This window comes from Symphalangus syndactylus, chromosome 17 (assembly GCF_028878055.3).
Source record: "Symphalangus syndactylus isolate Jambi chromosome 17, NHGRI_mSymSyn1-v2.1_pri, whole genome shotgun sequence".
Classification (NCBI taxonomy): Eukaryota; Metazoa; Chordata; class Mammalia; order Primates; family Hylobatidae; genus Symphalangus; species Symphalangus syndactylus.
The window spans coordinates 14,670,385-14,696,909 of NC_072439.2; the positions used below are offsets into that span (position 1 = coordinate 14,670,385).

The following is a 26,525-nucleotide window of genomic DNA, read 5'->3' on the forward strand; positions in this document are numbered from 1 at the left end:
GTCACACTGAGCCCAGTCGTGCCTTGCAGTGAGTCTGTGATATGTGCCCATCGTTAGCACCTTCGACTTTTATCATCTGCTGAGTCAGGCATCATACAAGATGAGACAGAGAAACACGGCTGTAGTCCCTGTCTTAGGAGGCACCCAGCCTGGTGCGGGAGACAGATCTGCAGATGACAGACCAGGGAGATGTGTGCTCTGAGACAACACGCGAGGGTGGGTGGCAGAGACGGCCGAGTGGGCTCTGGGATTGGGAGGCTCAGATAGGTGGCTGGGCCCCAGGTCCTGCTCTGGGCAGTGCTAGGAGCTACCAGCCTTTGCCAGGGCTGACTTCTAAATGCAAGCCCTCTACACTGGTGTGTCTGCAGTGTGGGGGTCAATTCATTTATCATTCATTTTCATTAAATTTTACCTTGCATCGTAGATTCACATGCGGTTATAATGTAGAGATGGCTAGGCTCAGTGGCTCACGCCTGTCGTCCCAGCACTTTGGGGGGCTGAGGTGGGAGGATCGCTTGAGCCTTGGAGGTCGAGGCTGCAGTGAGCCATGATCACACCACTGCCCTCCAGCCTAGGCAACAGCAAGAGAGTCTGCAAAAAAAAAAAAAAAAAAAGCTGTGTACCCTTTATTCAGTTTCCCCCAGTGGTAACATCTTATATTAATAAGCTATACTGTGTTATCACAACTGGGACATTGACATTGATACAGTCAAGAGTGAGTTTCCTCTCCACAAAATCCTTCTTGTTGCCCCTTTTATAGCCAAACCCATCTCCCCATCCCCACCTGGTCCCTGACCCCTGGCAAGCACTATTTTTTGTTGTTGTTGTTGGAGACGGAGCCTCGCTCTCTTTTGTTCTCTGTTCACACAATTTTGTAATTTCAAGGATTTTACAATTTCAACTTTGTAGTAAGGATGCCCGTTATATAAATGGAATCACACAGTATGTAACCTTTTGGGACTGATTATTTTTTTCCCTACTCTCCATAATTACAGATTCATTGAAGTTACCGCATATCAGTAGCTCATTCCTTTTCATCCCTAAGTAGTAGTCTGTGGTATAGATGGGCCACTGTTTTTTTTTTTTTTTTTTTTAACGACCCATTGGATATCTGAGTTGTTACCAGGATTTTTTGCTGTTTAAGATTTGTTTATTTTTTTGAGACAGAGTCTTGCTCTGTTGCCCGTGCTGGAGTGCAGTGATGTGATCTCGGCTCACTGCAACCTCCACCTCCCAGATTCAAACGATTCTCCTGCCTCAGCCTCCGGAGTAGCTGGGATTACAGGTGCGTGCCAGCACAGCCAGCTTATTTTTGTATTTTTGGTAGAGGTGGGGTTTCTCCATGTTGGCCAGGCTGATCTTGAACTCCTGACCTCAGGTGATCCGCACGCCTTGGCCTCCCAAAGTGTTAGGATTACAGGCATGAGCCACTTCGCCTGGCCAGTTTAGGATTTGTTTGACTAAGTTATTAAGAAACAGTGGTCTGCAGTTCTCTTGTTTTGTATGGTCTTTGTTGGTTTGGTCAATAGCAGCCTTATAACGTGAGCTGGGAAATGTTTACTCCTTTTTCTGTTTTCTGGAAGAGACTGTGTAAAATTTATGTTAATTCTCCTTTAAAGGTTTGATAGAATTCTTTAGTGAGACCATAGGCTGGGCGCAGTGGCTGATGCCTGTAATTTCAGCACTTTGAGAGGCGGAGGTGGGCGGATCACTTGAGGTTAGGAGTTTGAGAACAGCCTGGCCAACATGGTGTGAAATCCCCGTCTCTACTAAAAATACAAAAATTAGCTGGGCTTGGTGGTGTGCACCTGCAGTCCCAGCTACTTGGGAGGCTGAGGCAGGAGAATCGTTTGAACCTAGGAGGTGGAGGTTGCAGTGAGCTATGATTGTGCCATTGCCCTCTAGCCTGGATGACAGAGCAAGACTCCGTCTCGGGGGGCGGGGGGAAGCTTTACTGAGGCCATGGAGATCTGGAGATGTCTTTTGGGGGAACTTTTGTGAATTGAATTTCTTCTATGGTTGTGTGACTGTCTGGACTATCTGTTTCATCATGTTTGAGCTGAAGTACTTTCTGGGTTTTGGGGAATTAGCCGGTTTCTCTGAGCATAAAGTCATTTGTATTATTTCCTTATTTTCTGATGCCTGAAGGATCTAGTGCGATCCCTGTTTTATTCTTGGTGTTGGTAATTTATATGTTTTCTCTTTATTTTTGTCAGTCTTTGCCAATTTTATTTTTGAGGATCTTAGACCTTTCCCTCCCTGCTCATTTATTTGTACAGCAAGGATAAGACAGGTTTTTTGTTTGTTTGTTTGTTTTGCAACAAGGTCTCAGTCTGTTACCCATGCTGGAGTGCAGTGGCATGATCTCAGCTCACTGCAACCCCCAGCTCCCGGGTTCAAGCGATCCTGACCTCAGGTGATCCACCTGTCTCGGCCTCTCAAAGTGCTGGGACTATAGGCATGAGCCACTGCACCTGGCATAAGAAAGTTTTGTTTTGGTCAGGTTTTTTTTTTTTTTTGAGACGGAGTCTTGCTCTGTCTCCCAGGCTGGAGTGCAGTGGCGCAATCTCGGCTCACTGCAAGCTCCGCCTCCCGGGTTCACGCCATTCTCCTGCCTCAGCCTCTCCGAGTAGCTGGGACTACAGGCACCCGCCACCACGCCTGGCTAATTTTTTGTATTTTTATTAGAGACGGGGTTTCACGGTGGTCTCGATCTCCTGACCTCGTGATCCGCCCGCCTCGGCCTCCCAAAGTGCTGGGATTACAAGCGTGAGCCACCACGCCCGGCCTTTTTTTTTTATTTTTTGAGATAAGGTCTTGCTCTGTTGCCCAGGCTGGAGTGCAGTGGCAAGCTCTCAGTTCACTGTAGCTCCAACCTCCTGGGTTCAAGCAATCCTCCCACCTCAGCCTCCCAAGTAGCTGGGACCATAGGTGTGCACCACTATGTCTGACTAATTATTTTTTTTCTGTTTTGATGAGACAAAGTCTCGCTGTGTCACCCATGGTGGAGTGCAGTGGCACGGTCTTGGCTCACTGCAACCTCCACCTCCCGGGTTCAAGCGATTCTCCTGCTTTAGCCTCCCGAGTAGCTGGGATTACAGGCGTGCACCACTGCACCTAGCTCATTTTTTTTGTATTTTTAGTAGAGACGGAGTTTCACCATCTTGGCCAGGCTGGTCTTGAACTCCTGACCTTAGATAATCCACCTGCCTCGGCCTCCCAAAGTGCTAGGATTACAGGCATGAGCCACTGCACCTGGCCTTTTTTTTTTTTTTTTTTTTTTAATTTTCAGTAGCAATTGGGGTCTGGCTAGATTGGTCTCGAACTTTTGAGTTCAAGTGATACTCCTACCTCAGCCTCCCAAAATGTGCTGGGATTATAGGTATGAACCACTATACCCAGTCTTAGAATATGTTTTCCTTTCTGTGTTTTTTTTTTTTTTTTTTGAGACGGAGTCTTGCTGTCTCACCTAGGCTAGAGTGCAGTGGTGCAATCATAGCTCACTGCAGCCTTGAACTCCTGGGCTGAAACAATCCTTCTGCCTTAGCCTCCTTTTCCTTAACACTTAATTTGTTGAGGAATCCTGGTCATTTGTCCCAGGAGTTCCAAATGGCTCTATCCAGACTGTAGAGATGACCAGGAGATGTCACTTGCTGCGTGCATCTGTGCTACCTGTGAGCTGGTAGGTCAATGTGTTCCCACACTGTCCCATAGCCAAGAGCCACCTGTGCTGTGCTTGAAATGTGGCCAGGAGGAACTGGAATGTACTGTGAGTGTAAAATACACATGGGCTGCCGGGCGCAGTGGCTCATGCCTGTAATCCCAGCACTTTGGGAGACCAAGGCAGGCGGATCACAAGGTCAGGAGATCGAGACCATCCTGGCTAACACGGTGAAACCCCGTCTCTACTAAAAGTACAAAAAATTAGCTGGGCATGGTGGTGGGCGCCTGTAGTCCCAGCTACTCAGGAGGCTGAGGCAGGAGAATGGCGTGAACCCGGGAGGCAGAGCTTGCAGTGAGCCAAGATCATGCCACTGCACTCCAGCCTGGGCAACAGAGCAAGACTGTCTCAAAAAAAAAAAAAAAAAAAAAAAAAAAATACATATGGGCTTTCAGAGACCTGGTACAAAAGAATAATGTAAAGTAGCTCATTAATGACATTTTCATATTAATTCCATGGTGAAATAATCTTTTGTCTACACTGGGTTCTATGGAACATTCCAATTACTTCTACCTATGTTTACCTCTCAAATGTGCTTATTAGAAAATTTAGAATTACACACACAGCATGTGTTCAAATGCTGTTTCCCTCGGACGTTGCTGATGGAGATGTTGGATTATTGATCTCGGGGGATCAGTTTCATTCACAGGATTTCTTGTATTTTGATGCAGGCCATTGGATCAAACGTTGCCTTTATGATTTTTTTTTTTTTTTTTTTTTTTTTTTTTTGAGATGGAGTCTTGCTCGGTCACCCATGCTGGAGTGCAGTGGCGTGATCATCTCGGCTCACCACAACCTCCACTTCCCAGGTTTAAGCGATTCTCCTGCCTCAGCCTCCCGAGTAGCTGGGATTACAGGCACGCACCACCACGCCCAGCTAATTCTTGTATTCTTAGTAGAGACGAGGTTTCACTGTGTTGGCCACGCTAGTCTCGAACTCCTGACCTCGTGATCCACCTACCTTGGCCTCCCAAAGTGCTGGGATTTACAGGTGTGAGTCACGGTGCACGACTTGATTTTTTTTTTTTTTTTTTTTTTTTTTTTTTTGATGAGACGGAGTCTCACTCTGTCGCCCAGGCTGGAGTGCAGTGGCGCAATCTTGGCTCACTTCAGCCTCTGCCTTCTGGGTTCAAGCAATTCTCCTGCCTCAGCCTCCTGGGTAGCTGGGATTACAGGTGCGCGCCACCATGCCCGGCTGATTTTTGCATTTTTAGTAGAGACAGGGTTTTACCATGTTGGCCAGGCTGGTCTCGAACTCCTGACCTCAGGTGATTGACCTGCCTCAGTCTCCCAAAGTGTTGGAATTACATGTCTGAGCTACTATGCCCGGCCAAATTCTGAGTCTTGCTTGTCAGTTCTTGTCGATTTGGTGCTCCTTACCCAAAGGTTCAAACTCATTCTCCCCAGTGCATCCTGCAATGAAACTCTGGTTTCCGTGTTTTTGTTTTTTTTTTTTTTTTTTTTTTTTTTGAGACTGAGTCTTGCCCTTTCACCCAGGCTGGAGTGCAGTGGCACGATCTTGGCTCACTGCAACCTCTGCCTCCTGGGTTCAATCGATTCTCCTGCCTCAGCCTCCCGAGTAGCTGGGATTACAGGCGCGCACCTCCAAGCTCAGCTAATTTTTGTATTTTCAGTGGAGACGGAGTTTCACCGTGTTGGCCAGGCTGGTCTCGAACTCCTGACCTCAGGTGATCCGCCCTCCTCGGCCTCCCAGTGTTGGTATTGGTATTACAGGCATGAGCTACTGCGCCCTGCTCTGTTTTGTCTTGCTTCTGTGAGCGTAGCTTTGATTGCTAGGGGACGTAGCTGAGCTGTTGCCCCAGGCATCCTGAGAACCCGTGGTGTTCAAGTGCTGTGAGTAGATTTAGGGGCCTCGGCAGGCCAGAATGTTCCAGCGTCCTCATTCCTTGCAGGGATGATTCTCTGAACGACTGTCGGATCATCTTCGTGGACGAAGTCTTCAAGATTGAGCGGCCGGGTGAAGGGAGCCCCATGGTTGACAACCCCATGAGACGTGAGTTCTGAGCCAGCCTTTCCCCATCTTCCGCGGTGGGCATGGGGCGGGGGCTCTTGTCCCGTCTCTGGCTTGGCCGGGCCCCGCCGGAGCTGACCCTGCCGCCCCGTGCCCAGGGAAGAGCGGGCCGTCCTGCAAGCACTGCAAGGACGACGTGAACAGACTCTGCCGGGTCTGCGCCTGCCACCTGTGCGGGGGCCGGCAGGACCCCGACAAGCAGCTCATGTGCGATGAGTGTGACATGGCCTTCCACATCTACTGCCTGAACCCGCCCCTCAGCAGTGTTCCCAGCGAGGACGAGTGGTGAGTGTGGCCCTGCCCGCCGTGGGGAGACCAGAGCGCCCCCTAGAAATCCCCAGAGGGGCACTGAGGAGAGACAGGAGAGGGGCAGGCGCGGGAGTCACGCCTGCAATCCCAGTGCTTTGGGAGGCCGAGGCGGGAGGATCTCTTGAGCTCAGGAGTTCCAGACCAGCCTGGGGGACGTAGAGACTCTGTTTCTTTCTTTTTTGTTTTTTTTTTTGAGACGGAGTCTTTTTTTCTTTTTCTTTTTTTTTTTTTTTTCTTTGAGACGGAGTCTCGCTGTCTCCCGGGCTGGAGTGCAGTGGCGCGATCTCGGCTCACTGCAAGCTCTTCTCCCGGGTTCAAGCGATTCTCCTGCCTCAGCCTCCCGAGTAGCTGGGACTACAGGCGCCTGCCACCACGCCCGGCTATTTTTTTGTATTTTTAGTAGAGACGGGGTTTCACCATGTTAGCTAGGATATTCTTGATCCCCTGACCTCGTGATCCATCTCGGCCTCCCAAATGCTGGGATTACAGGTGTGAGCCACCGCGCCCAGCCTTGATACAGAGTTTGGCTCTGTTGCCCAGGCTGGAGTGTAATGGCATGATCTTGGCTCACTGCAACCTCTGCCTCCCGGGTTCAAGCAATTCTTGTGCCTCAGCCTCCTGAGTAGCTGGGATTACAGGTGCATGCCACCACACCCGGCTAATTTTTGTATTTTTAATAGAGATGGGGTTTCACCATTTTGGGCAGGCTGGTCTCTTAACTCCTGATGTCAGGTGATCTGCCTGCCTCACCCTTCCAAAGTGGTGGGATTACAGGTGTAAGCCACCATGCCTGGCCTGGAGACCCCATTTCTACAAAAAATGTAAGAAAACTAGCTGGGCGTGGTGGTGCGCGCCTGTGGTCCCAGCCACTTGGGAGGCCGAGGTAGGAGGATCGGATTGCTGGAGCCCAGGAGGTCGAGGGTGCAGTGAACTGTGATCGTGCCACTGTATTCCAGCCTGGGTGATGGGAGTGAGACCCTATTTCTTTAGAAAAGTAAAAATGCGGTCAGGCACAGTGGCTCATGCCTGTAATCCCAGCACTTTGGGAGGCTAAGGTGGGTGGATCACGAGGTCAGGAGATTGAGACCAGCCTGGCCAAGATGGTGAAACCCCGTCTCTACTAAAAATACAAAAAAGTTAGCCAGGTGTGGTGCCACGTGCCTGTAATCCCAGCTACTCGGGAGGCTGAGGCAGGAGAATCGCTTGAACCTGGGAGGCGGAGGTTGCCGTGAGCTGAGATCGTGCCACTGCACTCAAGCCTGGTGACAGAGTGAGACTCGGTCTCAAAAACAAAAAAAAAAGAGGGGGTGGTGAGGAAATCTTCCCATGTTCCTTGAGTGGGTGAGACCTGTGGCCAGCCAGGGAAAAGAGCGCAGGGGGCTTCACAGCTTCTGTGAGAGGAGGTTTCGTAGCCACTGTGTTCCTGGTGCACATAATGACAATTACGGATGTGGATGGGGAGGTTCTGATGCTCTAGGCTGGGTCTGAGGACCTGCGTGTGTTAGCGGTCATTCCTCCAGCACAGAAGTGGGTGCTGTTGTTACCCTGCCCCCCCCATGGTAGAGATGGGGAAACAGTCCACAGCAGTGAGAAGGCACCCATGGAATCTGCCTGTGTATTTCCCACATCCCACATTGCGTTCACTCTCACTGTTGGAATATCCGTGGAATTCTCCGTGGAAGGCCAACAGAGAACCTGCTTTCTTTTTTTTTTTTTTTTTTTTTTTGAGATGGAGTCTTACTCTGTTCTCCAGGCTGGAGTGCAGTGGTGCAACCTTGGCTCACTGCAACCTCTGCCTCCTGGTTTCAAGCGATTCTCCTGCCTCAGCCTCCCACGTAGCTGGGATTACAGGTGCCCACCACCATGCCTGGCTAATTTTTGTATTTTTAGTAGAGATGGGGTTTCACGATGTTGGCCAGGCTAGTCTTGAACTCCTGACCTCAGGTGATCTGCCCGCCTTGGCCTCCCAGAGTGCTGGGATTACAGGCGTGGGCCACCGTGCCCAGCTTAGTTCGAATGAATTTAAATGTAAACAGCCTCGTGTGCCAAGTGGCCTGCAGTGTGGACAGGGCAGGATGGTAGTGGTGCCAGGCGGGGAGAGCTGTGTCCGTGGTGCGTGGGCAGAGGGCACGTGTTGGCTGAGACGTCTGCCAGGCTGGGCGTGGGCAGTGACAATCCCGACCTCACAGGTATTGCCCTGAGTGCCGGAATGATGCCAGCGAGGTGGTGCTGGCGGGAGAGCGGCTGAGAGAGAGCAAGAAGAAGGCGAAGATGGCCTCGGCCACGTCGTCCTCGCAGCGGGACTGGGGCAAGGTGAGGCGGGTCCTTCCCCTGTGCCCGCGGCCCCTCCCCGCCTGCCAGGGCTCACGCTGTTGTTCTTTGTGTCTGTGCCTGGGACAGGGCATGGCCTGTGTGGGCCGCACCAAGGAATGCACCATCGTCCCATCCAATCACTACGGACCCATCCCGGGGATCCCCGTGGGTACCATGTGGCGGTTCCGAGTCCAGGTACCTGCAGCGTCCCGGGTCTCCAGGGGCCACGCGGGCTCGTCCTGCTTTTCTGGGGGCAGTTTCTGTGGCTTCGGCCAGCCAGGGGTCAAGGTGGTTACCAGTGGTGCCTCGGCTGGCCGAGGAGGGGTGTGGAAAGCCTGCAGGTTTGGGTTCACTCCTTATTTTCCCAGGGACCTGAAATGAATCCTTGGGGGCGGGGGCTGGTGCTCCTCTGCTCAGAGGCGTGTAAGGTCGTTCCCAAAGCTCCTGTCCCAGGGAAGGGGTGGCATCTGCTAAAAGGGACCTGTCTCAGCCCTGGTCGTGATCTGTCATTGGGGCAGCCCCCGCCTGTGACTGGGTGTTGACAGTGCTGGGTGCTGTCAGCTGTGGGCTGTGTGTCACGGCAGACGAGACACTTTGGCACTAGCGACATTGGAGCCAGGTGGTTCTCTGGGGCGGGGCAGTCCTGGGCACTGCAGGGTGCTGAGCAGCATCCCTGGCCCCCACCCACTTCGTGTCCCCCCAAGTCATGACAACCAGAAACGTCTCCAGACATGAGTGTCCCCTGGGAGGCAGGATTGCCCCTGGGTGAGACCCATTGAGCTGGGTAGACCAGCTGGGCCTCATCGTGGAGTTCACGGGGCCAGGCATGCAGGGCTAGCAGCTCCTGGGGCAGCACTGCATCTCTACTGCTCAGAGCCAGCCGGGGCCCCATGCTCAGGCCAGGGCCTCTCAGAGCGTTTTCTGGAGTGAGTGGCAGGCTGCACCTCAACCGGCCCAATGAAGGCTGGCTTTTATGTCATCACCTCATTTAGAACTCAGTCACCCCCACGTTTCTTTTTTTGAGATGGAGTCTTGCTCTGTTGCCCAGGCTGGAGTGCAGTGGTGCGGTCTCGGCTCACGACAACCTCCCTCTCCCACGTTCAAGCAATTCTCCTGCCTCAGCCTCCCCAATAGCTGTGATCATAGAGACATGCCACCATGTCCGGCTAATTTTTGTATTTTTAGTAGAGACGGGGTTTCACCTTGTTGGCCAGGCTGGTCTTGAACTCCTGACCTCAAGTGATCCACCCACCTTGGCCCCCAAAAGTGCTGGGATTACAGGTGCAAGCCACCATGCCCAGCCATCACCCCCACTTTCTAGAGGCCGAAGAGGAACATCAGAGATCAGCAGTGAGGCTGCCCCATGCACGCTTGATGGGGCTGGAATTCACACCAGCTGTTTTTTTTTGTTTGTTTGTTTGTTTTGTTTTTTTTTCATGGTGCAGCTCAACTCTGGCCGTCTTTAGCCGAGCAGCACATGTAGTAGGTGACTCGCAGGCCTGGCGAGTTTGGCGTAAAATTGAGGCTGCTGGCTTCTCGGGGTAGGGAGGAGGAGGGCGGTGGAGCTTCTCTGCAGCAGTCATTGCAGAGGACACCATGTATATCTTGGTGGCATCCTCAGGTCAGCGAGTCGGGTGTCCATCGGCCCCACGTGGCTGGCATCCATGGCCGGAGCAACGACGGAGCGTACTCCCTAGTCCTGGCGGGGGGCTACGAGGATGACGTGGTGAGTGTGTGTGGGGGAGGGGTGGGGGAGGGTTGCTCTAGTTTTTTGGATGGTGATAAAATACATAGAACAAAATTTCCCATCCTAGCCATTTATAAATGCTCAGTTCCCAGTGGCGTGAAGTATATTCCCATTGCTATGCAACCATCACCACCACCATCTCCAGAACTTTCTCATCTTCCCAAACTGAAACATTGTCTCCACAAAGCACTCACTCCCCACCCCCTCCCAGTCCCTGGCACCGCCCAACCTGCTTCCTGCCTCTGTGACTGTGATGACTCTGGAGACCTGCTAGGAGTGGAATCACACGGCCTGTGTCCTTGCATGCCTGGCTCCTGTCACTGAGCCTGACGTCCTTGCTTTGTCCATGTTGTCGCATGTGTCAGGATTCCCCGTTCGTTCACGGCCGAGTCCTATTCCGCTGTGTGGAGGGACCATGCTGTGTTGATCTCTCTTGTCTGTCCGTGGGCACTGAGGTTCCTTCCCCTTTCGACTGCTGTGAATAGATCTGCTATGAACAAGGCTGTACAAGTATCTCCAGCCCCTGTTTTCCATTCTTTTGGGTTTATATCCAGAAGTGGAATTCAAGGCTCCTGTGATGATTCCATGTTGAGTGTTTTTTGTTTGTTTGTTTTTTTTGGAGACCGAGTCTCATTATGGCTGGAGTACAGTGATGTGATCATAACTCACTACAGCCACTGCCTCCTGGGCTCTAGTGATCCTCCCACGTCAGCCTCCCAAGAAGCTGGGACTACAGGCAGGCACTGCCATGCCAAGCTAATTTTTGTATTTTTTTGTGGCAATGGGGTTTCGCCATGTTGCCCAGGCTGATCTCGAACTCCTGGGCTTAAGTGATCCTCCTGCCCCAGCCTCCCAAAGTGCTGGGATTACAGGTGTGAGCCACCGTGCCCAGCCCTCTGTTTAAGTTTCTTGAAGATGCACCACACTGTTAGTGTAGTCGCTTCGCCATTCTGTAGTCCCACCAACAGTTTACATAGGGCTCCAATTTCCCCACATTCTCACCAACGCTTGTTATTTTCTATTTCTTTGAAAGTAGCCATCCTGGGGGGTTTGCTTTCAATGTAGTCTCTCTTTTTTTTTTTTTTTTTTTGCCTCTGCAGAGGGTTCACCCAGCCTTCTTGTCTGTTTCAGGACCATGGGAATTTTTTCACATACACAGGTAGTGGTGGTCGAGATCTTTCCGGCAACAAGAGGACCGCGGAACAGTCTTGTGATCAGAAACTCACCAACACCAACAGGTTTGTGAAATCAGCGTTCTTATTTCCTTGCTGACGCACATCTGCTGAGTCCTTGGTTCTGTTTTGGGCCTCATGTCCAGCAAGCGACAGTCTCATTAGGAGTGTGGTAGAACATAGCGATGACTGGCATCTGGTTCCTCCCTCTGTCTCCCAAAGTGCTGGGATTACAGGCGTGAGCCACTGCGCCTGGTCTGGTTTCTCCCTTCTGTGTGCCACATACTGTGAGCCATTCAGATGGATGAAAGCAAACTTCCCTATAAAAGGCCAGATAATAGGTATCTTTTTTTTTTTTTTTTTTGAGGCAGAGTCTCCCTCTGTTGCCCAGGCTGGAGTGCAGTGGCGCACTCTCTGCTCACTGCAACCTCTGCCTCCTGGGCTCAAGCGATTCTCATGTCTCAGCCTCCTGAGTAGCTGGGATTACAGGTGCTTGCCACCTCGCCTGGCTAATTTTTGTATTTTTAGTAGAGATGGGGTTTCGCCATGTTGGCCAGGCTGGTCTCGAACTCCTGACCTCAGGTGATCTGCCCTCCTCGGCCTCCCAATGTTGGTATTACAGGCATGAGCTACTGCACCTGGCTGATAGTGGGTATCTTAATGCTGGGCCTGGTGGCTCATGCCTGTAATTCTCGCACTTCAGGAGGCTGAGGCTCGAGGATTGCTTGAGTTCAGGAGTTCAAGACCAGCCTGGGCAATGTAGTGAGACAACCCATCTACAAAAAGTAAAAATAAAAAAATTAGCTGGGTGTGTTAGCACGTGCCTATAGTCACAGCTAGTCAGGAGGCTGAGGCAGGAGGATCACTTGAGCCTAGGAGGTCGAGGCCGCAGTGGGCTGAGATTGTTCCAATGCACTCCAGCTTGAGCAACAGACTGAGATCTTGTCAAAAAAAAAAAAAACCCCTCCAAAATAGATTGCTTCAGCTATGCAGGTCACACAGTCTATTCAGAGAACCTCTTCAGCTCTTGTGTCGTAGCACAAAATCAGCCATAGACCATATGTAAGTGAGTGAGCGTGGCTGTGTTCCAGTGAATTTTAGTTGCAAAAGTATGTGATAGGCCAGAATTTGCGTGGCCTCTGATTACAGGATGGGGGCGGACTTTTCCAGCATAAAAACCATCATAAAGCCCAAAGGAAAAGACAGATTTGATTATCTAAACATTATAAATATATGACATAAATAAATCCTACAAATTAAAAGGCAGATGACTAGGAGGAGTTCTTGACATGACACATGATGATTGTGTCTTTTTCATATAAAGAGCTGTTGCAAATCAACAAGAAACTCATAGAAGAGCTGGGTGCAGTGGCTCACGCCTGTAATCCCAGCACTTTGAGAGGCTGAGGTAGGTGGATCACCTGAGATCAGGAGTTCAAGACTAGCCTGGCCAACATGGTGAGACCCTGTCTCTACTAAAAATATAAAAATCAGCTGGGTGTGATGGCAGGCACCTGTAATCCCAGCTACTTGGGAGGCTGAGGCAGGAGAATTGCTTGAACCCAGGAGGCGGAGGTTGCAGTGAGCCGAAATCACGCTATTGCACTCCAGCCTGGGTAACAGGAGTGAGATTCCATCTCAAGAAAGAAAGAAACTCGTAGAAGAAAGCCAAGAGGCCAGGCATGGTGGCTTACGCCTGTAATCCCATCACTTTGGGAGGCTAAGGTGGGCTGATCACGATGTCAGGAGATCGAGACCATCCTGGCTAACATGGTGAAACCCTGTCTCTACTAAAAAAAAAAAACAAAACAAACAAAACAAAACAAAACCAAAAAAAAAAACAAAGCCTGGCGTGGTGGTGGGCGCCTATAGTCCCAGCTACTTGGGAGGCTGAGGCGGGAGAATGGCGTGAACCGGCGAGGCAGAGGTTGCAGTGAGCTGAGATCGCTCCACTCTGCACTGCAGCCTGGGTGACAGAGCAAAAAAAAAAAAACAAAAAAAAAGAATATGGAAATAATGCACAAAAAAAGAAATGGAAACGGCCAGTGGCCACAATAAATCGTTCAACTTCTGTAATCAAATATAAACTCTGAGGCTGTGGTAACATACTGTTTGTTTCCCCTATAGAGTTGGCCAAAAATTCTAAAATGTTGAGATAGGTCAGGGAGTAAAATAGCATTCCACTGTTGCTAGAAATACAAATTGGAACCATCTTTCTGGAAATCTCATCTGCCTGTTTGTATGAAGAGTTTTATAAATGATCTATTCTTGACACTCTAACTCCACTTTGAAAAATGTCTTCAGGAGACCTCTGGCTTGGTAAAAATGTAAGATGTAATGTTTTTCATACCATTATCTAAAACAATTGGCGCATAGACACACACACACACACACACACTCACAAAATCAGTAACTAAGTATCTAAAAAAGACACGGGCTATGGGTGGTGTGTCCCATGCCAGTAGTTCCAGCACTTTGGGAGGCCGAGGTGGGAGGATTGCTTGAGGCTAGGAGTTTGAGACCTACTTGTGCAACATAAAATTATGAAAAATTAAAATTACAAAAAAGAATTTCAAAAAAGTTAGCTGGTTATGGTCGTGTGGGCCTATAGTCCCCACTTGGGAGCCGGAGGTGGGAGGATGGCTTGAGTCCAGGAGGCTGCAGTAAGGCGTGCTCATGCCATTGCATTCCAGCCTGGGTGACAGAGTGAGACACCCTTTCTCTTTTTGTTTTTGTTATTTTTAACCGTATATGTGTGTATGTGTGTGTGCTTTGTTTTGTTTTTTTTGAGGCAGGGTCTCCCTCTCTTGTCCAGGGTGGAGTGCAGCAGTGTGATCATAGCTCATTGCAGCCTCCACCTCCTTGGGCTCCATTGATCCTCCCACCTCAGCCTCCAGAGTAGCTGGGACTTACAAGTGCATGCCACCACGCCTGGCTAATTTTTTTTTTTTTTTTTTTTTTTTTTTTTTTGTAGAGATGGGGTTTTGCTACGTTGGCCAGGCTGGTCTTGAACTCCTGGGCTCAGGCAATCCTCCCGCCTTGGCCTCCCAGAGTACTGGGATTAGAGGCGTGAGCCACAGCACCCAGCAACTCTCTAAAATAAATAGTAGGCTGGGTGTGGCCTATTTTATAAATTTTATATATGTATGTATCTATATACACATATATAACTTCTTGAAATACTAAATTTTTATTTTATTTTATTTTATTTATTTATTTTTTTTTGAGACAGAACCTCGCTCTGTCACCCAGGCTGGAGTGTGGTGGCATAATCTCAGTTCACTGCAACCTCTGCCTCCCAAGCTCAAGCGATTCTCCTGCCTCAGCCTCCTGAGTAGCTGGAATTACAGGCACGCGCCACCACGCCCGGCTAACTTGTATTTTTAGTAGAGACGGAGTTTCACCATGTTGGCCAGGCTGGTCCCGAACTCCTGACCTCAGGTGATCTGCCTACTTCAGCCTCCCAAAGTGCTGGGATTACAGGCCTGAGCCACCACTCCCGGCTCCTGTGTTTCCTTTTTTGGGGGGCACATCCTCACCTATAATGCGTGGGGTCCTGACTCTCCCCGCAGGGCGCTGGCTCTCAACTGCTTTGCTCCCATCAATGACCAAGAAGGGGCCGAGGCCAAGGATTGGCGGTCGGGGAAGCCGGTCAGGGTGGTGCGCAATGTCAAGGGTGGCAAGAATAGCAAGTACGCCCCTGCTGAGGGCAACCGCTACGATGGCATCTACAAGGTGAGTGCCCCTTGAGGAGGCGGGGGGCTCTGTCCCCGCCAGGGCTGCCTCTGATGGAGCTGACGCTGATGCCCGCTCCCTGCAGGTGGTGAAATACTGGCCCGAGAAGGGGAAGTCCGGGTTTCTCGTGTGGCGTTACCTCCTGCGGAGGGACGATGACGAGCCTGGCCCGTGGACGAAGGAGGGGAAGGACCGGACCAAGAAGCTGGGGCTGACCATGCAGGTGCGTCTGGGATGGGGGATGGCACTTTGGGAGGCCAAGGTGGATGGATCACTTAGGAGTTCAAGACCAGCCTGGCCAACATGGTGAAACCTCATCTCTACTAAAAATACAAAAATTAGCTGGGCATGGTCATGGGTGCCTGTAATCCCAGCTACTGAGGTGGCTAAGGCAGGAGAATTGCTTGAACCCGGGAGGTGGAGGTTACAATGAGCCGAGATGGCGCCACTGCACTGCAGCCTGGGTGACAGAGTGAGAGTCCATCTCAAAACAAGAGCACTGCCGGGCTCCCTGACGGCTCTGGGCACTTCCCGCCTGGGCACCATGTGTCCTGCTTGGAGGCTGTCATCCTTGAAGGTCATTGCGGGTCACAGAATGGGCCCAGCCTGGGCTTGTGGTACTCATGTTCTGGACCGCGCTGAACACTCCAGGAGGCCTCCCGTCTCGGGCCCATGCTTCCCTGTTTCTCTCTGATCCAGAATAATTTCCAGGGTCCCAGCTGATGGCGCCCCCCTAGCTGTCCCATATAAATCCTCCAGCCAGGGGGTGATGGGAATGCGCAGCTGACATTTGCGTTTCCGCCTGCCGCATCTCAGAGTTGAAAACCAGACTTGCTTGTCTTCGTTCTGTCGGTAAAGGGATCACTGCAGACCAGTCAGGCATCTGGTGGCTTCTGTTTTCACTTCTCGGCTCATCAAAAAAAAAAAAAAAAAAGCAGAAAGCAACCAACCAAATTGGTGGAATCCAGAGAGATCTGGATGGAAAAATGGGGAAGATGAATATCCCCGAGCCATCTCTCACCTCCCTGTGGCCGTGGGACCTGCCGAGAACTTACTCAGCGAGCGGCGCAGCATTTCGGCACCAGTTAGGGTGTGGTCTGTCCATTGCAGGGAGAAGCTTTACAGCAGATAAATCGTGGGGCTATTTAAGGAATCTTAATTGCTGTCGAGAGCCCGATGTCCTCTACCCGAGGGGGTCACTCAGGTTGTCTTTTGAACGGATTTGTGCAGTGGGGAGTTGCAGAAGCTGAGGAACTAGAGAGAAAAACAGTAATGGGAGAGACAGCCTCAGCTTCCGTTGGGAGTAGGGTTTTTTTTGTTTGTTTGTTTTGAGATGGAGTCTTGCTCTGTCGCCCAGGCTTCAGTGCAGTGGTGGGATCTCGGCTCTCTGCAACCTCTGCCTCCTGGTTTCAAGCGATTCTCCTGCCTCAGCCTCCCGAGTAGCTGGGATTACAGGTGCCCACCACCATGCCCGGCTAATTTTTGTATTTTTAGTAGAGACGGGATTTCACCATGTTGGTCAGGCTGGTCTTGAACTCCTGACCTCAGGTGACCAACCTGCCTGTGCCTCCCAAAGTGCTGGGATTACAGGCGTGAGCCACCACTCCCAGCCTTTTTTTTTTTTTTTTTTTGGAGACAGTCTCACTCTGTCACCCAGGATGGAGTGCAGGCATGATCTCGGCTCATTGCAACCTCCACCTCCCAGGCTCAAACGATTCTCTCGCCTCAGCCTCCTGCATAGCTGGGATCACAGGTGTGTGCCACCATGCCCAGCTAATGTTCGTATTTCTAATAGAGATGGGGTTTCGCCATGTTGGCCAGGCTGGTGACCTCAGGTGATCCGCCTGCTTCCACCTCCCAAAGTGCTGGGATTACAGGTGTGAGCCGCTGACCCTGGCCAGGAATTTTTTTTTTTTTTTTTTTATGACTCTCATCTCCATTGCAACATAAAGAATGTGAAAGGAACTCGAAGATTTCCCGAGACACTGGAGAGTCAGACGTGACTATAGGTGCCTTCAAAATGGAGCCATAATGCCCTGTGAGGACAGAGAGGGCTGGAGTCCTCAGAATCATCAGAGTTTGGCCAGCTAAGGCCCTGGGGTCAGGTGTTCGTAAGTGAAGTTTCTGGGGAAACAGTCACGCTCATTCACTTGAGTAGCCTGCCCTCAGCCCTTGTGGTCCAGACCCATAAGGCTTGAAAGCATTCACCCTAGGGGCCCTGGAAGCAAAAGTTTGCCTGCCTTCATGTAAGTCGTAACGACAACGAGATCTTATCGGTGGGATGTGATGCTGAACACGTCACCCGCGTTCGCTCACATTAAATGCGCTTACCCCGACCCTGCCAGGTGGAGCTTGGCCGATTATCTCCTCTTAGTCTCCTCTTGTTTGTAGCGAAGCTTTGAGATTAGACAGGATTAGCCACTGGTCGAGGCTCCACAGTTAACGAAGAGCTGAATCCACAGGCGTCCCCCCCTTACCAGGGGGACACTTCAAAGGTCCTCAGCACGTGCCTGAAACCGGAGATAGTGCCAAACCGTCGAAATATAATGTTTTTCTTTCTATACGTGTAGACTGGTGACTAAGTTTAATCTATAAATTAGGCACAGTATGAGATTCACAACCTCTCTTTCGCATCTTCGGCTTCTCTTTGGCATTTCCAAATTGCCAGCATCCCTACTCTTGCACTTTGGGGCCATTATTTTTATTTTTGAGACCAGGTCTCGCTCTGTCGTCCAGGTTGGAGTGTAGCAGTGTGATCATAGCTCACTACAGCCTCAAACTCCTGGGCTCAAGCGATTCTCCTGCCTCAGGCTCCTAAGTAGCTGGGACTACAGATGCACGCCACCAGGCTGGGCTAATTTGTAAAATTTTTTTGTAGAGAGGGGATCTTGCTATGTTGCCCAGGCTGGTCTCAAACTCCTGGGCTCAAGAGATCCACCTGCCTTGGCTTCCCAAAGTGCTGGGCTGATTTAATAAAAATTATAACGTTTAATATTAATATTTTATATTTAGCCTGTAATCCCAGCACTTTGAATGACTGAGGCAGGTGGATCACTTGAGGTCAGGAGTTCAAGACCAGCCTGGCCAACATGGTGAAGCTTCATCTCTACTAAAAATACAGAAATTAGCTGGGCATGGTGGCGGGTACCTGTAATCCCAGCTACTCGGGAGGCTGAGGCAGGAGAATCGAGACGCTGGACAAAGGGAAGGTTCACATCCCTGCGGGACGATGCAGTGTTTCATCACGCGCCTCAGAACAGTGTACAGCCTACAACTTAGGAATCGTTTCTGGAATATTTCATGTAACGTTTTCAGTTGACTTTGGGTCACTGAAACCTCAGCAAAACTAGATAAGGGAGGACTACCCTGTGCTCTTCCGGAGGATCGGGGGTCAGGTGCGTCTGGAAACCCAGACCTGGCAAGGAGGCTGGAAGAGCGGGCTCTGCGTAGCGTGTGGGCCCCAAGCCTGACTCACGGCTGTCCCTCCTCCTCCTGAAGTATCCAGAAGGCTACCTGGAAGCCCTGGCCAACCGAGAGCGAGAGAAGGAGAACAGCAAGAGGGAGGAGGAGGAGCAGCAGGAGGGGGGCTTCGCGTCCCCCAGGACGGGCAAGGGCAAGTGGAAGCGGAAGTCGGCAGGTGAGCATTTCGTGGGTGTGGGGTGAGCGTCTGGTGTGTGTGGGAGCAGGTGGGCGTCTCGCGGGTGTGGGGTCGAGGTCGTGTGGACGTGGGAGCAGGTGGGCGTCTCTCCAGCAGCTCGGGCCACACGCCCCTCCCTCGGCCACGGCGCCCCTCCCTCAGCCACACGTCCCTCTCTCACGTGCCCCACCGCCTTCCAGGAGGTGGCCCGAGTAGGGCCGGGTCCCCGCGCCGGACATCCAAGAAAACCAAGGTGGAGCCCTACAGTCTCACGGCCCAGCAGAGCAGCCTCATCAGAGAGGACAAGAGCAACGCCAAGCTGTGGAATGAGGTCCTGGCGTCACTCAAGGACCGGCCGGCGAGCGGCAGCCCGGTAGGCACGCACGGCTCACTCGTCGCCCTGATTTGCGTTGATTGTGGTAAAATATGGGGCTTATTTACCATTTTCACCATTTTCAAGTGTACAGCTCAGTGGCACTGAGTACATTCTTGTGGTTGTGCAACCGTCATCACCATCTCCAGAACTTTCTCCTCTCCCCAAACAAACCCTGGCCCTGAAACTGTCACTCCCACCCCCTCCCCAGCCCCGGCACCCCCTCCCCAGCCCCGGCACCCGCTCCCCAGCCCCGGCACCCGCTCCCCAGCCCCGGCACCCGCTCCCCAGCCCCGGCACCCGCTCCCCAGCCCCAGCACACCCTGCCATCCTGCCTTCTGTCTCTGTCTCCTGGGGCTGTTGCAAAGTGACCCCAAGCCTAGGAGTGCAAAGCGACTCACATCTCACAGCTCTGGGGCTGGGAGCCCGACATGGGCCTTGCTGGGCTAAAGTCAGGGCACGGACAGGGCTGGGCCCTCCTGGGGGCTCCAGGGGAGAATCAGATTTCTGCCTTTCCCAACATCTAGAGGCGCTGCATCCCTCGGCTCAGGGCCCCTTCCTCCCCCTTTACAGCCACAGCGCATCTTCTTCCAGTCTCTGAGTGTCACCCTCCCGCCCTCTCTCGGGCGGACCTCAGGTGACATCAGGCCCCCTGCCTCACCCAAGATGCTCTCCCAGCTCCAGGTCCTTCACTCAGTCCCGCCTGCCATTTCTCCTCTGCTGTGGATGGTGACGTAGTTGCAGGTCTCAGGATTCAGCTGTGGCCGAGGCCATCTTGGTCCCTCTCCTCCCATTTCCTTCAGGCCACATTCTTCTCAGGGCTTTCTCCCCAGCCCCCACCCCCCCCACGCTGGGGCAGCCCCTTGCCCCCAGACCTTCACTTGTGTCTCTTTGGTCCCTGCACTTAGCTCCAAGCAGGAGGAGGTGTCTTTCGAGTCATCCGTGGCTGGGCTCCTGGTAGCCCATGTACTCAGTATGCATTGTGTCAGTGGAGGCTCATATTGTGCCAGTGGAGATCATGCCTCAGGAGAACCTTTTTTTTTTTTTTCTTTTTTTTTTTTTTTTTTGGTGACAGGGTCTTGCCCTGTCACCCAGGCTGGAGTGCAGTGGCACGGACACAGGTCACTGCCTCCTTGAACTTCCAACTCCCAGACCACGCCTATTTTTTTTAAATTTATTTTATTTATTTTTATTACTTTTTTTTGAGATGGAGTTTTGCTCTTGTTGCCCGGGCTGGAGTGTGCAATGGCATGATCTTGGATCACTGCAACCTCCGCCTCCCAGGTTCAAGTGAGTCTCCTGACTCAGCCTCCCAAGTACCTGGGATTACAGGCACCCACCACCACGCCTGGCTAATCTTGTATTTTTAGTAGGGATGGGATTTCACCATGTTGGTCAGGCTGGTCTTGAACTCCTGACCTTAGGTGATCTGCTCACCTCAGCCTCCCAAAGTACTGGGATTACAGGCGTGAGCCACCATGCCCGGCCTATTTTTTTTATTTTTTGTAGAGATGGGGTCTCACTGTGCTGCCGGGCTGGTCTTGAACACCTGGCTCAAGCGATCCTCTTGTCTTGGCCTTCCAAAGTTCTGGGATGACAGGCGTGAGCTGCCGCGCCCAGCCAGGAACCTCTCCTAAAGCCCTGTCTTGACTCAGTGCAGGGCGTGCTTGGTGCCAGCTGGTCGTATCTGGGTCCTGCCCAGCATCATCGAGGCCGGCGCCCCTGTGCTGGCTCCGCCCCGTCCTCCCCACCTTGCCACTTGGGGTGTTGGGGACTTCAGGTGAGGCTCACACCTCTTGGGCCTCTGTTTTTCTCAGAATGGGGAGGATCATGGCCCCCGCCTCCTGGAGTGAAGGCTGGGGACAGAATTAGAGGACCCAGGTACATGCTCAGCAGGAAGCCGCTGATCTCTGGGAGCCCTGGTCTCGGAGTCTTTGCTGGCCTCACACCCGCTTCCCTCTAGTTCCAGTTGTTCCTGAGTAAAGTGGAGGAGACGTTCCAGTGTATCTGCTGTCAGGAGCTGGTGTTCCGGCCCATCACGACTGTGTGCCAGCACAACGTGTGCAAGGTGAGTGGAGATGGCCGCGGGAGCTGGGTGGAAGATTCCGGAAGAATGACCTGATCTCCCGTTCCCACGTGCCTGCCACTACAGACAGAGGCTCATTGGCTTTGCTCCGCTCACTCTGCAGCTTTTCTGGGGACTTACTGACTGCTTTGTGGGCAGCCTGTATTACGGTGGAGGCCTGTAACATTCTCCCCCCAGCCCTGTATGGCCAAGGGGCCAGGGTAGAAGAGGATGGGCCACAGTCTTGGCCTAAGGTCTGGAGAGGGAGGTGCACATCCCCTAGGGGTCAGGAAAGAAGGCTTCTTGGAGGAGGTGGTGTTACCAGGCAGCATCCCTGGCACCTGGGACAGCAGGTGAAGAAGCCTGGGTGAGAAGCCAGCAGCTGGGGCCTGCAGTGGCTCTGGGCAACTGGGGTGGTGGTCTGGCATGGGCTTTAAACTCAGGACAAGTGGTCAGTCCTAGGAGGGAAGCAAGATCCCAGCTGATGGGTTTTTTTTTTTTTTTTTTTTTTTCCTAAGACGGAGTCTCACTTTGTTGCCCAGGCTGGAGTGCAGTGGTGCGGTCTGCACTCACTGCAAGCTCCGCCTCCCGGGTTCACACCGTTCTCCTGCCTCAGCCTCCCGAGTAGCTGGGACTACAGGCGCCCGCCACTGTGCCTGGCTAACTTTTTGTATTTTTAGTAGAGATGGGGTTTCACCGTGTTAGCCAGGATAGTCTCGATCTCCTGACCTTGTCATCCACCCGCCTTGGCCTCCCAAAGTGCTGGGATTACAGATGTGAGCCACCGCACCCGCCCCCCCAGCTGATGGTTTTCAAAGAGATTGGTTTGGGGCCAGGACAGGGTCTCTCCCCCGCTGTGCTGTGGGATTTGGGGCCGGATCATTGTCTGGGGCGGGGCCGTCCTGGGCACTGCAGGGTGCTGAGCAGCATCCCTGGCCCCCACGCACTCCATGCCAGGAGCTCCCTGCCTAGTCGAGACAACCACAGACACCCCCAGACACCTTCCAGTGTCCCCTGGGAGCAGAACTGCCCAGGTGGGCAGTGTGGGTCTGGGTGATGGTTTCTCTGCTGCGACCTCTGGCCAGAGCCGGCAGTCCCGGTGGGCAGGTGTGGAAGGGACTGACCCTGCCACCCCGCGGATCTCCCCAGGCCTCTGAGTTGCTGGCGGTTTTCCTTCCAACTGTAGTCCTCTCAGCCATGGGCCACACCCCCGGGTCTCGGACCCCGTGTTTGTTTTCATGCCAGGAGGCAGCTCAGGGAGGGGTGTTCCCAGTCACGCCCATGGCATCTCTGCCTCCTCGGGCCCCACCTGCCTCGCCCTGTGGCCCGAGTCCCTTCAGCTGTGTGGGCCTTCCTGAGTGCCCTGAGTGAGGTGGCAGAAGGGGTGAGAGGCCATGGTGTCTTTGGGGCTGGTGGTCCGGGTCTGGCCATCTGTCACCTCTCAGGCGTGCAGGCACTAATCCCTCCAAGCCTCAGTTGGCCACAGTGAGAAGGGGCCTGGTAACACTGTCCTGGCCGCTAGGTTGTTGTGAAGGTCCCGCTTAGTCCCTGGCAGGAAGGAGGTGCTGAGGAGGTGGGCACAGGCAGAGGGCTGGCTGTGGGGGGCTATTGGAAGAGGGAGGCCTGGGAGCCTCGTGGCGGTAGGAAGGACTATGGGGACATTGGAAACCACCTGTCCCGTGCATTGGTGTGAAGGCGCGGAAGCGCTGAGGATGTGAAGGGAGGGGCTAACCAGCGTCACTGTGTCCCTACAATCTGTCCTTGCTGCTCTGTTCCAACTTGGGAAGCTCAGCGTCGGAGGGGTCCTGGGAAACAGGCTGTGACCTTCCACCTTGATCTTTTTAAATTAAAAACTTGAGGCCGGCCGCGGTGGCTCATGCCTGTAATCCCAGCACTCAGGGAGGCTGAGGTGGGAGGATCACTTGGTCAGGAGTTTGAGACCAGCCTGGCCAACATGGTGAAACCCCATCTCTACTAAAAATGAAACAAAATTAGCCGGGTGTGGTGACAGGTGCTACTTGGGAGGCTGACGTGGGAGAATCGCTTGAACCTGGGAGGTGGAGGTTGTGGTGAGCCAAGATCGCGCCATTGTACTCCAGCCTGGGCGTCAGAGCAAGATTCTGTCTCAGAAAAAAAAACATTGAGAAAACATTCAGAGACAGCGTCTCACTCTGTCGCCCAGGCTGGAGTGCAGTGGTGCCATCATAGCTCATCGTAGCCTTGAACTCCCCAGGGGGCTAAAGGGATCCTCTTGCCTTAGCCTCCTGAGTAGCTGGGGCTACAGGCATACACCACCATGGCCAACATGATGAAACTCTGTCTACTAAAAATACAAAAATTAGCCAGGTGTGCTGGTGGGCGCCTGTAATCCCAGCTACTCAGGAGGCTGAGACACGAGAATCCCTTGAACCCGGGAGGTGGAGGTTGCAGTGAGCCAAGATCACGCCACTACACTCCAGCCTGGGCGACAGAGCGAGACTCTGTCTTAAAAAAAAAGAAAACAAAAACAAACACAGGCTGCCTGGGGCAGGTGACTGTGCTGTGGTCACCAGGCCTCTCCCCCATGTGGCCACCGCCCTCGCCCAGCTGTGTGACGACATGCTGCAGACATGTGCCCCCTGCGTAGGCATCTGTGCACCCGTGTGCGGCGTCTCACTCCTCCCTGGCGTGCAGCCAGCCCGGTGGCATCTTCCCTGTTTGTCTGCTTGGGAAATGGAGACTCCAGGCCTCTCAGCTCTGTCTTCTCCTGGCTTTCTTCCCCAGGCACGACTTGGTTGGTTGAGCTTGAAGTTAGGAATCTGAATCCACCAGACTTGGTTCCTTCCTCCTTTTCCCCTTTCTTCTCATTGACGTGTATGTTTATTTTTTATTTTTTTCGAGACAAGGTCTTGCTTTGTCGCTCAGGCTGGAGTGCAATGGCGGGATCTCAGCTCACTGCAACCTCTGCCTCCCGGGTTCAAGCCATTCTCTTGCCTTAGTCTCCCAAGTAGCTGGGATTACAGGCATGCGCCTGGCTAATTTTTGTATTTTTAGTAGAGACAGGGTTTCACCATCTTGGCCAGGCTGGTCTTGAACTCCTGACCTCAAGTGATCTGCCCCCATCGGCCTCCCAGAGTGCTGGGATTACAGGCATGAGCCATGATGCTTGGCCTGATGTGTGTGTTTATTAAGCATCTACTGTATACACTGTGCTTGGTGTTGAGAGAGAACATGGCCTCAAAGCTCAGGGAGCATCTGAGCTGTTGTAGATAAGATAAGCACATTAATATATAAAACGGCTCCACAGGTGGAAGGAGAGGTGCCATCTTGAAGGCAGATGGGGTGAGGGGATGGGACTACCTCTGATACTCTAGGGAGGTGTCAGGGAAGGCCCCATAGGGGAGGTGACTTGAGCTGAGCTGTGAGTGATGAGAGCCAGGGGGACCGAGCTGTTAAGCTGCATGACCTGCAGGGACAAAAGCCTGGCGGCTGGGTGAGCTTGGAATCTCTGAGGGCCCCCAGGGAGGCCAGGCTGGTGATGGGCAGCAGGTGGAAAGTGAGACTGAAGGTCAGAGGGGCCTCTGGACCTGGCGAGACTGTCCCCGCAGTCCTGGGAGAGGTGGCCAGGAGCAAACCTGATGGTGTGGATGGCACTTCTCACGCGCCCGCTGTGTCTTACAGGACTGCCTGGACAGATCCTTTCGGGCACAGGTGTTCAGCTGCCCCGCCTGCCGCTACGATCTGGGCCGGAGCTACGCCATGCAGGTGAACCAGCCTCTGCAGACCGTCCTCAACCAGCTCTTCCCCGGCTACGGCAATGGCCGGTGATCTCCAAGCACTTCTCGACAGGCGTTTTGCTGAAAACATGTCGGAGGGCTCGTTCATCGGCCCTGATTTTGTTCTTAGTGGGCTTAACTTAAACAGGTAGTGTTTCCTCTGTTCCCTAAGAAGGTTTGTCTTCCTTTTTTTTTTTTTTTATTTTTATTTTTCAAATCTATACATTTTCAGGAATTTATGTATTCTGGCTAAAAGTTGGACTTCTCAGTATTGTGTTTAGTTCTTTGAAAACATAAAAGCCTGCAATTTCTCGACAAAACAACGTAAGATTTTTTTAAAGATGGAATCAGAAACTACGTGGTGTGGAGGCTGTTGATGTTTCTGGCGTCAAGTTCTCAGAAGTTGCTGCCACCGACTGTTTAAGAAGGCGATGGGATCAGTCCTTCTCTTGGGTTCTGGCCCCCAAGGTCAGAGCAAGCATCTTCCCGACAGCATTTTGTCATCTAAAGTCCAGCGACATGGTTCCCTGTGGTGGCCCGTGGCACCCATGGCGTGGCGTGGCTCAGCTGTCTGTTGAAGTTGTTGCAAGGAAAAGAGGAAACATCGCGGGCCTAGTTCAAACCTTTGCCTCAAAGCCATCCCCCACCAGACTACTTAGCGTCTGAGATCTGCGTGAAAAGTCCTCTGCCCGCGAGAGCAGGGAGTTGGGGCCACGCAGAAATGGCCTCAAGGGGACTCTGCTCCACGTGGGGCCAGGCGTGTGGCTGACGCTGTCCGACGAAGGCGGCCACGGACGGACGCCAGCACACGAAGTCACGCGCAAGTGCCTTTGGGTTCGTTCCTTCTTTCTAAAGACGACAGTCTTTGTTGTTAGCACTGAATTATTGAAAATGTCAACCAGATTCTAGAAACTGCGGTCATCCAGTTCTTCCTGACACCGGATGGGTGCTTGGGAACAGTTTGAGCCTTATAGATCATTTAAATTCAATTTTTTTAACTCGGCAAGTGAGAACTTACAAGAAGGTTTTTTTTTTTTTTTTTTTGTCCTAATGAACACATTTTCTAAATGAATTTTTTTTGTAGTTACTGTATATGTACCAAGAAAGATATAACGTTAGGGTTTGGTTGTTTTTGTTTTTGTATTTTTTTTTTTTTTGAAAGGGTTTGTTAATTTTTCTAATTTTACCAAAGTTTGCAGCCTATACCTCAATAAAACAGGGATATTTTAAATCACATACCTGCAGACAAACTGGAGCAATGTTATTTTTAAAGGGTTTTTTTTTTTCACCTCCTTATTCTTAGATTATTAATGTATTAGGGAAGAATGAGACAATTTTGTGTAGGCTTTTTCTAAAGTCCAGTACTCTTTGTCCAGATTTTAGATTCTCAGAATAAATGTTTTTCACAGATAGACTTGATTGTGTCTTCCTATTTGCAAACTGCCTTTGGAGCTTTCTGTGCACTTTTGTGCACTATTTTACAGAAATCCCAGGAGAAACATGAGGCAGGTGGCTTCAACCCCACTTTACAGATGAGAAAACTGAGACCCAGGAGATGACGGTGATGGGCTGAGGTCCTAACTGCAGCCTAAGAGGTGCTGGGCTGTTAACTTTGCAGCATCGAGTGCAGGGGTCAGCAAACCACAGCCAATGGGGCCCAAGTCAG

At 52.1% G+C, this 26,525-nt stretch overlaps 1 protein-coding gene across 2 annotated transcripts in view; it reads left to right on the forward strand.

The window, feature by feature from the left end:
- The window catches only part of UHRF1 (ubiquitin like with PHD and ring finger domains 1), a 53,384-nt gene extending 27,111 nt beyond the window's left edge, over positions 1-26,273 (forward strand). For both annotated transcript variants that reach the window (XM_055251376.2, XM_055251377.2), the window contains exons 6-17: positions 5,635-5,735; positions 5,852-6,038; positions 8,252-8,375; positions 8,463-8,570; positions 9,997-10,101; positions 11,254-11,360; positions 14,867-15,029; positions 15,115-15,252; positions 18,528-18,666; positions 18,867-19,039; positions 21,003-21,107; positions 24,765-26,273. In XM_055251376.2, the coding sequence (XP_055107351.2) occupies positions 5,635-5,735; positions 5,852-6,038; positions 8,252-8,375; positions 8,463-8,570; positions 9,997-10,101; positions 11,254-11,360; positions 14,867-15,029; positions 15,115-15,252; positions 18,528-18,666; positions 18,867-19,039; positions 21,003-21,107; positions 24,765-24,911 (1,597 nt within the window). In that variant the 3' untranslated portion in view covers positions 24,912-26,273. The remainder of the gene's footprint in view (positions 1-5,634; positions 5,736-5,851; positions 6,039-8,251; positions 8,376-8,462; positions 8,571-9,996; positions 10,102-11,253; positions 11,361-14,866; positions 15,030-15,114; positions 15,253-18,527; positions 18,667-18,866; positions 19,040-21,002; positions 21,108-24,764) is intronic.
- The last annotated feature ends 252 nt before the right edge of the window (positions 26,274-26,525 follow it).